The sequence below is a fragment of the Danio aesculapii genome, chromosome 8 (genome assembly GCF_903798145.1).
Source record: "Danio aesculapii chromosome 8, fDanAes4.1, whole genome shotgun sequence".
NCBI classification, from domain to species: Eukaryota; Metazoa; Chordata; class Actinopteri; order Cypriniformes; family Danionidae; genus Danio; species Danio aesculapii.
The window spans coordinates 19,082,916-19,097,282 of NC_079442.1; the positions used below are offsets into that span (position 1 = coordinate 19,082,916).

At 34.3% G+C, this 14,367-nt stretch overlaps 1 protein-coding gene across 1 annotated transcript in view; it reads right to left on the minus strand.

Moving 5' to 3' along the window:
- The window catches only part of npc1l1 (NPC1-like 1), a 37,645-nt gene extending 31,732 nt beyond the window's left edge, over positions 1-5,913 (minus strand). The window contains 3 exon segments of the mRNA XM_056463371.1: positions 1,275-1,674; positions 1,676-2,593; positions 5,712-5,913. Of these exon segments, the coding sequence (XP_056319346.1) occupies positions 1,275-1,674; positions 1,676-2,593; positions 5,712-5,774 (1,381 nt within the window). The 5' untranslated portion in view covers positions 5,775-5,913.
- Between the last annotated feature and the right edge of the window lie 8,454 nt (positions 5,914-14,367).

Here is a 14,367-nt window from a genome sequence, read left to right on the forward strand (position 1 = left end):
TGGCACCACTGTAATTTCAATCATAAACAAAACCATAGAAACACCTATTCTGATTAAGTTGGAAAGATGTACTGTATTTTAAGAAACAGGGTCTTCTTATAGGATAAGAAAACTCAACTATGAATAATAATGAAAAACCAACACGTCATCACTGGACAGGCAGATCGGCGCTACGTTACCGATTTTGATCCTGCCTTAAAAATTATTTTAAACCCGGTAGATGAAATTAGCTGACAAAAGCTCAAAATTATCCAGTTTTCCCCACAATTAAAGCTGACAGATGCTAACGTTGTCTTAACTGATGCTCTACTCAAGGGTTTCTCGAACCTTTAACTTTTCTGAAGCTGAAGAAATTGGAAAAAAAGTCAAGAATTGTTTTGGAACTGAATCATGACTCCCAGAATCATAATCGGATCGTGAAGTCCCTAAAGATTCCCACCCTCACTAAGCTGAATGTCATATATCATAAAATGGAAAAAATAATCTGTTGCAGTTTCCATTTCAATATGACTTGCAACAGTAGTAGGGAGGGTCATTGTTCTGTAGAGATTATTCCATCCCAAACCAAACACACGTATATTCTTTTTTCAAGATTACTTGACAACTACAGACAATCACAGTATTCTGATTGGGGATGAAAGACAGTAGCCCTCCAGGACAAGACTTTTCCACCAATGGGTGCTTCTCAATCAGCTCCTTAGCTCATGACTTAGGTCATGTACATGAAACTGGTAAGGACAGTAACGAATTTGGTTCACCAGATAATGGGACACTAAGTTTGACATGATAACAAAATTAAATTCATGGAATTTATGAATACCAACAAATAACGTATAAATATTAAATGTTTGCTGTCGTCTCTAACTATGTTTATTTATGTTTAAATATCAATAACGGTTTCTTTCTTTTGTTGCTATGTTGGTTATTTGGTTCCCATGAATCACGTTTCGCATTTCAGAACGTTTATTAAGAGAGCATAGTGAGCATCTATGCTCCCTGATTTTGATGCATTGTGGGAATTTTAAGGGAGCAAATGTGTAATATTTTGGCAATGAGACATCCCTTAAAATGGCTGACTACCTGTCAGTGCATTGACTACTCAACGAGTGAGACTGAGATGATTGAGACACACCGAATGATCAACAGAAACACTTTCAGAACTTTTCATGATTAGTCTGTTGCAGCAATCTTTTGTGAATCACAATTATTATTATTTGTATCAATAGTGTTGCTGTAGCACTGATAATTTCAACCCCCAAGTAAATAATAATCACCTTTAGAGATGATGCCACTGAAGTTCTGTTTGCCAAAGAGTAAGGAGTCATAGAAGTGGCTGGGCCGGCCTGGAGCTGTCAAGATCAGCTGATTGGTGCGGTAAAATGGATCAAAATGAGCATCGTGGAAGGCCTTCTCCCGCATGGCCCGACTTTCAGGTGCCGACCAGAGCTGAACAGGATCTGTGGTCAGTTCTATGTCCTTTATTCCCACCGCAAACACCAGCACAATCACAAGGCAGACTGGAAGCACTATGTAGGGATACCGTGCCATTAAGGTCCCCCAGGACCGGAAAAGAGACCCTAGGAAGTCCTGAGTGGCAAGACTGGCTTTGTCAGAGCACGAAACATCTTTAGGGCTGATTTTAAATTTGATCTCATTTGCGTTTTGATCCTTGGTGCTCTTTCCCCTTCCGACCTTTCCTCGACTTCATGTAGTAAGTGGTGCACTCGGTAATCACATAACACAGAAAGAGAAAAAGGAAGCAAGAGAAGACTGTGAGGCAGATAACAAGCACCCCATCAAGGTTGCCAATCATGAATGGTTTTGGCAAAGGCGGTGGTTCTGGCACCACCGGACAGGATTGAACGCAGTCCTGACAGGAACAGGCCTCACCACCGGTAGGTGTGACTTCATTACATTTTAATGCTTGTCCTGCAAATGCAAATGCTCCTGCTGGGACTTCAGAGGTCTCATCGTCCTGCAAAAGCTTGAAGTCAATATCCAGTGGAGCCAATCCATTGCTGGAGTCGCCCTGGAAATCATACCAGCGCTGTGGCGTACAGAGTGCTGCACCATATCGGCCGCACATCGTGGCAATGGCAAACCCTCCGGTAGATGGAATTCGTACATTTTTGCAGGAGTCAAAGGAGGCATCGGAGAAGTTCGTGGATATATATGCTGCGTAACCCACCACGGCTTCTTTCACAATGCCTGTGGGTTGCGTGATGTTGGCCGTTTTGGTGACCTTTAATATCTGGCTTTGGTCAGGACTACAAGTCGTTGCGCAGTGGAGATACGCAAAGTTGTCGGCACAGGACGGGCAGCGGATCAGAACGGCTTTGGAGAGCGACAGGCTGTTTTGCAAAGCTGTGAGTTGCCTGATGGAGCAGCAGGCAAATGTTTGGCCATCGCCATTGGCCAGCATTGGACATACAGATTTCAGAAGCTCATAGTGGTCTCCCGTCACATTCACTGCTCTTCTGTAGTCCTTACAGGGAACTCTCGGGGGGATAAGAGCCCCCTCTACCGCAGGGTTTAGACCACAGTCCTCATACATTGCGCAGAAGCCTGGTTCATGCTGAGCACCTGTGAGAACCTGCAATAGATTAGAGATAACACAATCTGTAGTTTAGTCAAGTGTCTTATACCGTATCGCTGAATCTTTATCAGTCAATATGAACAATAAACCGGACAGCAGTCAGACCACACTGGTTTGAGATTGGTAATAATGTCTTATTATTATGACAGATGTTCCTCTCGCTCACAAATTGTACACATTTCTAATGCTAAAAATATTGTTTTAAGTTTCATAAACATTTATTGTATTGAAAAACACAAGTTATACAAGTTTTTTTCTCTGTATTTATATAGAATTGCACAGATGTTATAACATGCCGTATTTTAAATGTAATTTATTTGGTGGCATGGTGGCTAAGTGGTTAGCACTGTTGTCTCACACCAAGAAGGTCGTTGGTTCATTTCGGTGTGGAGTTTGCATGTTCTCCCCATGTTCGCGTGGGTTTCCTTCGGGTACTCCGTATTCCCCCACAGTCCAAAGACATGCGCTATAGGTGAATTGGGTAAACAAAATTGGTCGTAGTGTATGTGTGCGAATGTAAGCGTATGGGTGTTTCCCAGGACCGGGTTGCAGGTGGAAGGGCATCTGCTGCATAAAACATATGCTGGAATAGTTGGCGGTTCATTCCACTGTGGCGACCCCTGATAAATAAGGGACTAAGCCCAAGGAAAATAAATGAATGAATAAAAGTAATTTATTTCTTTGATAGCACAATATTCCAGTGACCATTACTCTAATCTTCACTGTCAAATGATCCTTCAGAAATCACTGATCTACTGCTGAAGAAACATTTCTTGTTATTACCATGAATTGAATTAGTTAAAATATATGGAAAAGGTTCAATATGTTTGTGGAAATGACGGCTCATAACCTTCATAAGATTGCTTGATGTATTAAAAAAAACACTAATTGAGATATATTTTCGAATAAACAATTTGTTTAAATTATTTGTAGACTTTTTTTGATAAGTTTAATGCATTTCTTGCTTGATAAAAGTATCAATTACTGCCCCCGAACAGATATGTACAAACTAAATTAAACATTTTCTCAACAACTCGAAAAAAATGATTTGAAACTGAACTAATTTACTTTCCAGGTCGCACATTCCACAGTGAGAAACATGTGAACAAATGAGGGGATTTGTGTTTCATGTTTAGAAAATTAGATCCACAAATAAACCGGTACCACTTTAGAATAATGCTGCATTAGTTAATGTATTTAGTAACATTAGCTCTGAATGAATAATCTTGTAAAGCATTTATTGATAATTGTTCAACATTTACTAATGAATTATTCAAATCCAAACCTGTGCTTGTTAACATTAGTAATGCACTGTGAGTTAACTAACGTTAATTAACCTAAATAATATTACTATCATTAACAAAGATGATAAAATACCAGAATAAATGTATCACTAATTGTTTGTTCATGTTAGTAAACTAACAATAACTAATAGACCATTATTTTAAAGTGTTACTAATAAATCTAAAGTAACTCACACAAAAATGACAAATACACAAACTAACATACATTAAAATAGGGCTGCACGATATTGGAAAAATCTGACATTGCAATACTATGTTACTCTGTGATATACTTTACAGTTGAAGTAAGAATTATTAGCAGATTTTTTTTTCTTTTTTTAAATATTCCCCAAATGATGATTAAGAGCTGAGCAAAGAAATTTTCACAGTATGTCTGATAATATTTTTTCTTCTGGAAAAAGTCTTAAATGTTTTATTTCAGCTCGAATAAAAGCAGTTTAAAATTTTTAAAAAGCATTTAAGGTCAATATTATTAACCCCTTTAAGCTATATTTTTTCGATAGTCTACAGAACAAACCATCGTTATACAATAACTTGCCTAATTACCCTAACCTGCCTAGTTAACTAACCTAGTTAAGCCTTTAAATGTGACTTAGAGCTGTACAGAAGTGTCTTGAAAAATATCTAGTAATATATTATTTATTGTCATCATGGCAAAGATCAAATAAATCAGTTATTAGAAATGAGTTATTAAAACTATTATGTTTAGAAATGTGTTGAAAAAATCTGCTCTCCGTTAAACAGAAATTGGGGTAAAAATAAACAGGGAGACTAATAAATTCAGGGGGCTAATAATTCTGACTTCAACTGTTGACTTGAATTTCTCTATTTGGAAAGAATTGATCATTTTGGACGGATTGGGATGATTCTGTAGGTGAGTGCATATGCATATAATCTAATAAACAATATAAAAATACAATAAAGAAAAAGATATAATTGAAATAAACCGTGTTTTGTCCTTTTCTGAGTCTGAGAGTATTCAGGTAAAGTAATTGAATAATTAAAAACATATACATTCAAATTTTGATCGTTAATAAAGTTACAAATGGAACAGTTTCTTGTGCCTGGATGCTTTTAAAAATCAGTATACAGTCACTGTGCTCAAAAACACATGCTAATGATGAATTATAATACAAAATTAACATTGCAGATCCTGCGATGTGGCTAATGGGAATGATTACATTGAGATATCGATGCTGAAATGATACATTGTGCATCCCTACATTAATAAATGTATTTTGTGTCATGCAAAGATATTTTATTCTTTTGCTAATGACTTTTGCAAGTGTCACAATTAAAAAAATCCAGAAAAAAATTGAATAAACCTACAGATGGCAATAAAATAGTGTATGCCAACTTTAAATATCAACTTTTATTTAATTTAATTAAATTTTTTTAAGTGATTCAGAGTTTAATAACAGTCACAAACCACTAGAAAAGACCATACGAAAGAGTAAAATGTATTCATGTATAAATGTTTTAGACTATTAATTATTCGCCACAAGCTGACAGAAGTTGTATTAAGGTTCAAAATCCACACATAGTTCGACATCTCATTACTGTGAAATGTTTCATTAACTTTTGAATCAATTTCCTATTTGTGAAAGCGAAACAAGCATTCTGACAGTTTTTTTTCAGTTCCTAACTCGCATATAAAACTTAAAAAAACAACTGAACAATGACCAAAACTCTTCCCTTTCTATTTCAACACAAAACAGCCTCATTTCCCTCACTTTATAGCATGATTCTCAAGGTCACTTAAAGAATTTACCTCCAAAAAAGAAATAAAATAAAGTCAAGTGAATCCTTACCATGCAAGCAGCAAGTGTAAACAAAGTAACGGACCGCGCGGAGTTCTTCCTTCGGAAAAGCATTTTTGTCGTTCTTCAGTGCGTGTGGAGTGATATTATTCCCAGAGGACAGACAGACGTGGGGAGCTTCAGGTGGATCCCTGCTCTTCCTCTGCCTGTGTTCGCGCTGTAGAGAAACACAGAAGGAAATGAAAGACTTTCTTTCTCATTGGACAAACATTGGTGATACTGATGATGGCCAAACTCTTATCTGGCCTGATGTTTCTGCCACCAACCAGAATGGACAAAAGCCAATCCAGCTCACAGATCATAACCAGATGGGCAGACTAAACCAAAGGTGTGTTATTGAAGCGAAAGGACAAAAACACACCCACCAAAACTTGATGACTCTCATTAATAAATTGCGTGCAAAAAATATGGTCTGCAAAACAACTTTCTTTTCCTTTTTTTTGTGTGTGAAGAGTGTGACCTTATGCAATGAATATTAATTCATAATTGTTGTACATATTTTGTACCTTCGGTTACAGTTGCTATATGTAATATGTTTTTATTTATCATATTTAGTGATTTAAATCTTGAGTTTTTTCTTGTTTTTTAAAGATAATCAATGAAAATGTTTGGAGGAGATTTGATCGGAGCTTAAAAACAGTTCACACAGGTAAGATTTATGACACCGATATGATGAAGCTTGTGGATCTTGTTATTTGGCAATAAAATCAAGCAAAAAAAATTGTTGCTTGTGAAAAATCAAAATATAAATTAAAACAATTTGGGGTCAAAAAGATTTTTGATTGATGAAAAAAGGGTCAAAATGATTTCTGTCATATATATTGTGAAATGTTATTATAATTGAAAAACCTATTTATTTGACTCTTCAGTATAAAAATGATTCTTCAGAAATAATTATAATATACTGGTTTAATGCTGAAGAAATATAATTGCTAACATAACTATTCTTTGATTAATATAATGATCAAAATAACTATTCTAATCAAAACAGAAATACTTTAGACTCTCACTTTTTAGCATTCGTTTACGTGATCTGTTTTACACTAAAATGTATAATATTTGTTTATTTTATGACTTCAATCATTTGAACAGTAGTGTATTTCACACCGTATGATTTTTTTTTCTCTCTCAATGTGTTAGACATCTCATACTATTAAAGCCCCTTCTCGCCTCTGAATACAAAAAAAGGTTATTGCGACTTTTGATCTCAGAATTGCGTGATACAAACTCATAATTCTGACTTTTTTAAAAATTATTTTAAGTCAGGTCTTTTATTAACTCAGAATTCTGAGATAAAAAGTCTCAATCATTTTTTAAATATTTTTTATTCAGGGGTGGGAACGGGCTTCTGAAGATTCAGTATATAGCATGATAGGGTTATAAAAACTCAGAATTCTGACCTTTTCTAAAGTCATTTTAAGTCAGGTCATTTATTAACTTATAATTCTATAATTAAAAAAAGATATAAAGATATAAAAGTCAGAATTCTGAGTTCAAAAGTCTCAGTAACCTTTTAATTTTTGTACATTTTTTATTCAGGGGTGGGAACGGGCTTCTGGAGATTCAGTATACAGCATGATAGGGTTATAAAAAAATATCAAAGGGCAGCAAATGCAAAATCTGCTTACACGACTATTACACTGTATGAAAAATAAAAAGGACAACATCTCTAAATGTATGTATCTATACATTTCATGTCTCTTGATTTCATTCATTAATAGCACTCATTCGGAAGACGTACAAAGAAACTACTTTAATATGTAAACTATTTTAACAATAGTCCCATTATTTATTTAGTACTGTAACTGTAAGTATTATTTGATAATCACTGGTGTGGCTTTACCTCAATTCTCAGTGACATACACATTTAATAAATAAATATATTCACATTTAAGAAGTGCAGTCTACTGTACAAACTCCTGTCAGTCATTTTCACAACATAGATGTAATAGATTTAAGAAAAAAACAATCAATAGACATCAGCAATAATGAGAGAAGGCAAAAATACAGTAGGCATTGCAATTGCTGTCTGCAAAATTGTTTCCAATAAGAATGTGCCACAAAGATTGTAATTAATTTATTTATTTTAGGATATTATCCAAGCCCCTTGAACTGATACCAGATAGGACAAAGGTTTACACGGTTGTCCTTCAGGATTGTCAGGTAAAGTTATCAGATAAGGTACAGATTGTGGATAAGATTAAACATGCGACTTGATAAACTGATACTGAACATGCAAAAATTCAACTTGTCAATGCATTTGGAAACAATTAAAGCCATAGCTCAACCAAAACAATTGTGCAAATGCATTTGCTGTTTAAAGTGGCGCTGGGCTGAAATTAGTCAAAAACACTTGCGTCGGAGCTGGTCTCGCATTACACAGAGTGTATGATGACCTACGCTCTTATTAACCATCTAACGGAACGTCATACAATTTTGTAAATATCTAATCAATTAATCAAACCTGTACACTGAATCAAAGCACATTATGGACAAACTGTCCTCCCTCTTTTATGACCATATAAGCTTTTTATTTGTTTATTTATTGTTGTTTTTTAGGAAAATCTTAATATGGATTAGTGACTGTTAATGCTCACTTAAAACAGTTGGGTTAATAATAACCCAACAGGTAACCCAATGATGGGTCTTTTTTTGCACCGACCTGCTGTTGGGTTATTTTTAACCCTATCCATTGGGTTGCTTAGGTTAACCCAACAAATTTGGTTACAAAAATATCTCATTTGTTGGGTTATTTAGCCAGAAAAATTGGCTTAACCACTATATAATAATAAACTGTTATTATTATAATTATAATTATTATTTGTAGTAGTAGTAGTCATCTTTATATGAAAATAAAAAACAGCTTTTAATACATTGGCAATGCTTTATTTAAATTCACTCCTCCCACAATAACAAATGCCTGAGAGCAGTTTCATTTATCCCCAAGCAGCAGGACAAGACAGCTCTGTCTCTGTTTTTCCTTCTCTTCCAGGTACTGAACGAAATACAAGTATACTTGGATTAAATTATGTCTAAAATTTATTGTCATAAATAATCCACCTAGAAGTCGCAAATCAACAAATTCTTGTTTTGCATCCCTGGTATGAGGGCCAAATCATCTTACTGCACAATCTGTGTGGCAGTGGAGAAAATATAGGTGGCAGATTTGTTAAAGTAACATCTCCAGTCGCATCTTCAAGGCTGTCTTTATATCAAACAGATTTTCTAAATTTTTAACCCAACTGGTTGAGTTGTTAATAAATAAATAACCCAATAAAGGTTAAAAATAACCCAACAAAGCACCAACTATTTTGAACTCAACCATTGGGTTAAATAAATAACCCAACATTTTGTAGTTAACCACAGAAATAACAACAACAATAACAAAATATATATTATTTTTACCTTTTTAAAATTATTTTTATTTTGTTCAAATGTTTTATGGTGTAAGAATGGCATGATTTAATTTACATTAACACCCCAAACCACTTAATATTCATACACTCTAAAAAAACGTTGAGTTATTTATTTAATGCAATGGTTGATTTAAACATATTTGGTCCTTTATTAGGTTATTTATTAATACCTCAACCAGTTGAGTTAAACATTTGGTGTTTTGGCTGGTTATTTTCAACCTCATTGGGTTATTATTTAATAACTCAACCAGTTGGGTTAAAAATTTGAATTTCAACAGTCAACTGATTTAACTAACACAAAACATCTGTATTAATTTTCCATACTAAATGCAGCACAGTGGCGTAGTGGGTAGCACAATCGCCTCACAGCAAGAAGGTCAATGGATCGAGCCTAGGCTGAGTCAGCATTTCTGTGTGGAGTTTGCATGTTCTTGCATGTTCGTTGCAAGTTGGCAGTTCATTCCACTGTGGTGACCCCAGATTAATAAAGGGAATGAGCTAAAAAGAAAATGAATGAATGAATAATAATAATAATGACAAGTGTAATTATATAATTTAACATCCTTTCCTGCTTACAAGGTGTAAACAGTCTTAACAAAAAAGTTGCATAACTTTCATTATGTTTCTATTACTTATTATCATTTAATATTAAATTTCTATTACTATTTAAGTTCTATTACTTACTTTAGTTCTATTACTTAGTATCATTTCTATTACTTATTACTATTTAATTATGTTATGTAAGGTAGTTGGTATAAGACTGACACAACGACAGGCATAATGTGATTTTGCCTCAGCGTTTATGGTAGAATTAATAAATCTTCAAGAAAGAAAAAACATATTGGAAATGCGAGCCGTGGAACAAAAGACTTTAAGTAACCTCGACGAGAGCTACCTTTCCCTTTATTTTTTAACCTACTTTTACCTTTTCTTTATCAATGGATATTGTGCCTCTTTGGCAGCAGACAACATTTGAATAACCCAAATAGTTTGATAGATAAGGTATCAAGTTTTTTTTTTTTTCGTCTCAATAAGTACATTCTGAAGTGTTTAAACATTCCCATTTATAGGAACACAGCCAATAAGCATTTGGCTAATGGCAACAAATGTCTCATGTGGCAGATTATATATAAACATTTTTTAAATCTGAGGAATGTGGTAGGAATATATATGAATGAATATAGACATACACTCACCAGCCACTTTATTAGGTACACCTGTCTGCTCGTTAACGCAAATTTCTAATCAGCCAATCACATGGCTACAATTTGCAAAGGACACCAAAATTGGACAATAGAAGATTGGAAAAACATTGCCTGGTCTGATGAGTCTCAATTTCTGCTGGGACATTTGGATGTTAGGGTCAGAATTTGGCATCAACACCATAAAAGCATAAAACCATCCTGCCTTGTATCAACGGTTCAGGCTGCTGGTGGTGGTGTAATGGTGTGGAGGATATTTTCTTGGCACACTTTTGGCCCACTAATACCAATTAAGCATTGTGTCAATGCCACAGCCTATCTGAGTATTGTTGCTGACCACGTCCATCCCGTTATGACCCCAGTGTACCCATCTTCTGTTGGCTACTTCTAGCAGGAAAACACACAAGTCATAAAGCGTGAATCATCTCAGACTGTGTTCTTGAACACAACAATGAGTTCACTTATGGCCTCCACAGTCACTGGATCTCAATCCAATAGAGCACCTTTGGGATGTGGTGGAGATTCGCATCATGGATGTGCAGCCGACAAATCTGCAGCATCTGCATGAGCTATCATGTCAATATGGACCAAAATCTCTGGGGAATATTTTCAGTACCTTGTTGAATCTATGCCATGAAAGATTAAGGCTGAAAGACGTCCAACCCAGTACTAGTAAAGTGTACCTAATAAAGTGGACGGTGAGTGCATAGTCTAAAATTATTCATACCCCAAAAATTTCTTAAGCAACAGTTCTTTTTTCTCTCTTTTTATATTTATTAATATTTATTTATTATTATTATTTTTAAATTAGAATATGCAAAAGTTACACATGTGTGTTTGCGTGTTTATAGTTATTTTGACGCATAGCTGCTGCAAGTGGTTTGATAAATAAGGAGAATTAAGAGTGGGAATCCTTGTCTAGTTTCCCAGTGTAGAGTGAAGCTGCGTGATGTTAGTCCATTAGTAATGACAGTAGCTGAGGGTGATGTGTAGAGATTTTTAATCCAATTAATAAATGCAACAAATTATGCAACAGTTCTAAGGAAACTAATCAAAATAAATGACAAATGTCTTCCAAAAACACTTCTTGAACCAGAACATTGCCAGACTTGTGGTTTCCATTCCACTGTGATAGTAGGATGATTAGACACAACCACATACATTTTTGATATAAAAATATTTCAAGTATTTTGAAAGCTTTCCAATGTTCTGTCTGTGTTAATAACACCCCAAGCAAATAGTCTGGAAAGAAAACGCTCTAGTAAACTTAATGTCACAAGTTCTTAATCCCTAAAAACTTTCTAAAAGTTATTTTAGTGATTAAATCTGCTTAATAATAATAATAATAATAATAAATTTAATAATAATAATAACTGCAGTGAAAGAAAGAAATAGAAATGTTTTTTTTCTTTTTTTAATTGAGTAAAAATATGAAAACATTTACTTTAAGAAACAAATATTTGCATGTAATTTAGGTTATTGTAGGAATGAAAATTATCATATGCATTTGTTTATATTCTTACACTATTTTACCCCTATAACCTTATTGAGGCATCAATTAAAGTTAAGGCATAATTTATTTTCCAGAGGGAAATCAGTCTCAGGTTGTAAGGTACATTCACCACATCTCTCTCGCTCTCTCTCTCTCTCTCTCTCTCTCCCACTCACACACACACACACACACACACACACACACACACACACACACACGCACACGCACACGCACACACACACACACACACACACACACACACACACTTAAATTTAATATTAATAGTTACTTAATTGCAGAGGGAATTCTGCATCTTGGAATTCTCAAACTCACAGTTCAAAGTGTCATGTCCTACAGAATTGTTTTGCCTCCCTCAACACAGACGTTCTTATTTAAAGCCTGTAATAAACTGTAGAAAATGCTTCACAATCGATTTTGTGTTGGGACAACATAAAGGAACTAATTTAACTTATTAGTTTTTACAAATTTAAGTGGATTGAACATAAAACAATTAAGTTGCCCAAACACCCCTGAGCTCCAGCAGTCACAAAACCCCCGAGAGCAGAGCACGTCGGACAGTTTATCAAGGATGTACCGCTGGATTGCGTCTCACTATAGTTGTTAAACATGATATATAATTAATCTTGTCTCTATCTCTTCTGTCTTTTGAATCTATCAGGTAACATGTCAACGCATCAGTACACAGCTTCAATCTTTTGCTTTCAGCTTGTACTTAGTAATTTTTGAGTAAACCTCAGATACTTTTGGTTGGTTTCTGTTGGTTGTGCAACTTTTTATACCAACCAAGTTTGTGGACGCCATTTTAATGACACGGATCACTCTGTCTATTCATGCCAGATTCCCGCAGAAAAAGTGATTGACAGGTGATAATTTGTGTATAACTTATCTTTATTTATTTATGATTTGGTTATGGGTAAAACAAAGACCATGTGGGTCAGGTGGTTGAACCAGTAGGCTACAAATAATTAATTCGTTATGAATTATTTAATTATTCATAAATAATTCATTCATCACCGCCTACAACGATGATGCCATCGTCCATCACGATGTTTCACATTACACATTGTACGATGCCAAATTGGTCGACATCGCCCTAGTTTGAACAAACAGCAAACTTAATTTTCAGAGTGTACAGGGGTTCTGTCCTATCCATAATTTTCAAGGCAGTATGACTTAAAGGACCAAGTCTTGATTACAGCTGTGCTGAGATTTCCATACTACATGTCTAGCCCATATCTAACCACATTTTTTAGCAGATTTTTATAAAACAATGGTGTCAGCATAAAATTTGAGCCTTCACAAGAAGTACAATCTTTGTTACAATCAATTCATGTTAGTTGCGAAACATCTGAAATTGACTAAATATGTTGCATTCTATTTTCAGATGTACAGTATCTTGTATCTTCGTGTACTAAGACATTTAATCCAATAGTTGTGAATGATTACCTGCTCTGTCCTTGAGAATCCAATTAATTAAGATTAGTGTTATCAGTGTGAGCAATATGACTGATAATATAGACACTCAGGACACAGTGCCCGTTGCCTTAGGAACAGGAAACATAAGCTGATCTGCGATAATTCTGAGAATCTCTACATAGGTGTTGTATAAATGTATAAACTCACTGAACTTACAGCCACTGATGATTAAGCATATATATCGTATATATATAAGCATATATATACCTTAGAATTGTAAGGTTCTATCTGACATTTTTGTCAAAATTGAGTTATTCATATATTGTTATTAAATGACAACTTATTTACCTTATGTGATTTGTTTTTTATAAGTTGTTCACATTTTAGGATTTTTTTGTTTAAAAAACAAACAAAAACAAAAAGTCAAACTCTAGCTTGGGTCTATAAGAGTCTTTCTGTGAGCCAATCAGCGTTTCAAATGCAAGCACAAAGACCAATCAGAATCAGCTTTCTTTAACATTCGGCCAGACTGCTCCATAGACTAAATAATGCCGCATCACACAAAACTGAGAAGAACCCTGAAACTGAAAAGATGTGTGTAAATATGATGATTTAGACGCATTTTTGACATTGAGATGAAATGCTAAACTTTACACTGTTGAAAAATGTAATATATTAAATGTGAAATATTTTTATTTGTGTATATAAATTTAGTCAGTGAAACATTTGTCAGTGTTTGTTAAACTTTGTTAAACAACTCATTTGCTCATTGTCTGTTTTCTTTTAAAATCTTTAAATTTGATATTAAACCTTGAAGGGTAAATACTTACTTTAATTAATGGGGCATGTAATTCAATAAATATAATTCAGTAATTCATATAAAGCATATATTCAATAAAGATGACTATATTAAATACATAAAATTAACAGCTGCTCTGGATAAAATATTTAGCACAACATTACATGCTTAATTTGAACAAGAAGAAATATTCATCCTAAAAAACTAAATAAATGTTATTGAAAGCAAAAATTTGACTTTCTCAAAGATCAACATATTGTTACAACACCAATTTTTTTATTTTTTTAAATTAAATTAATAA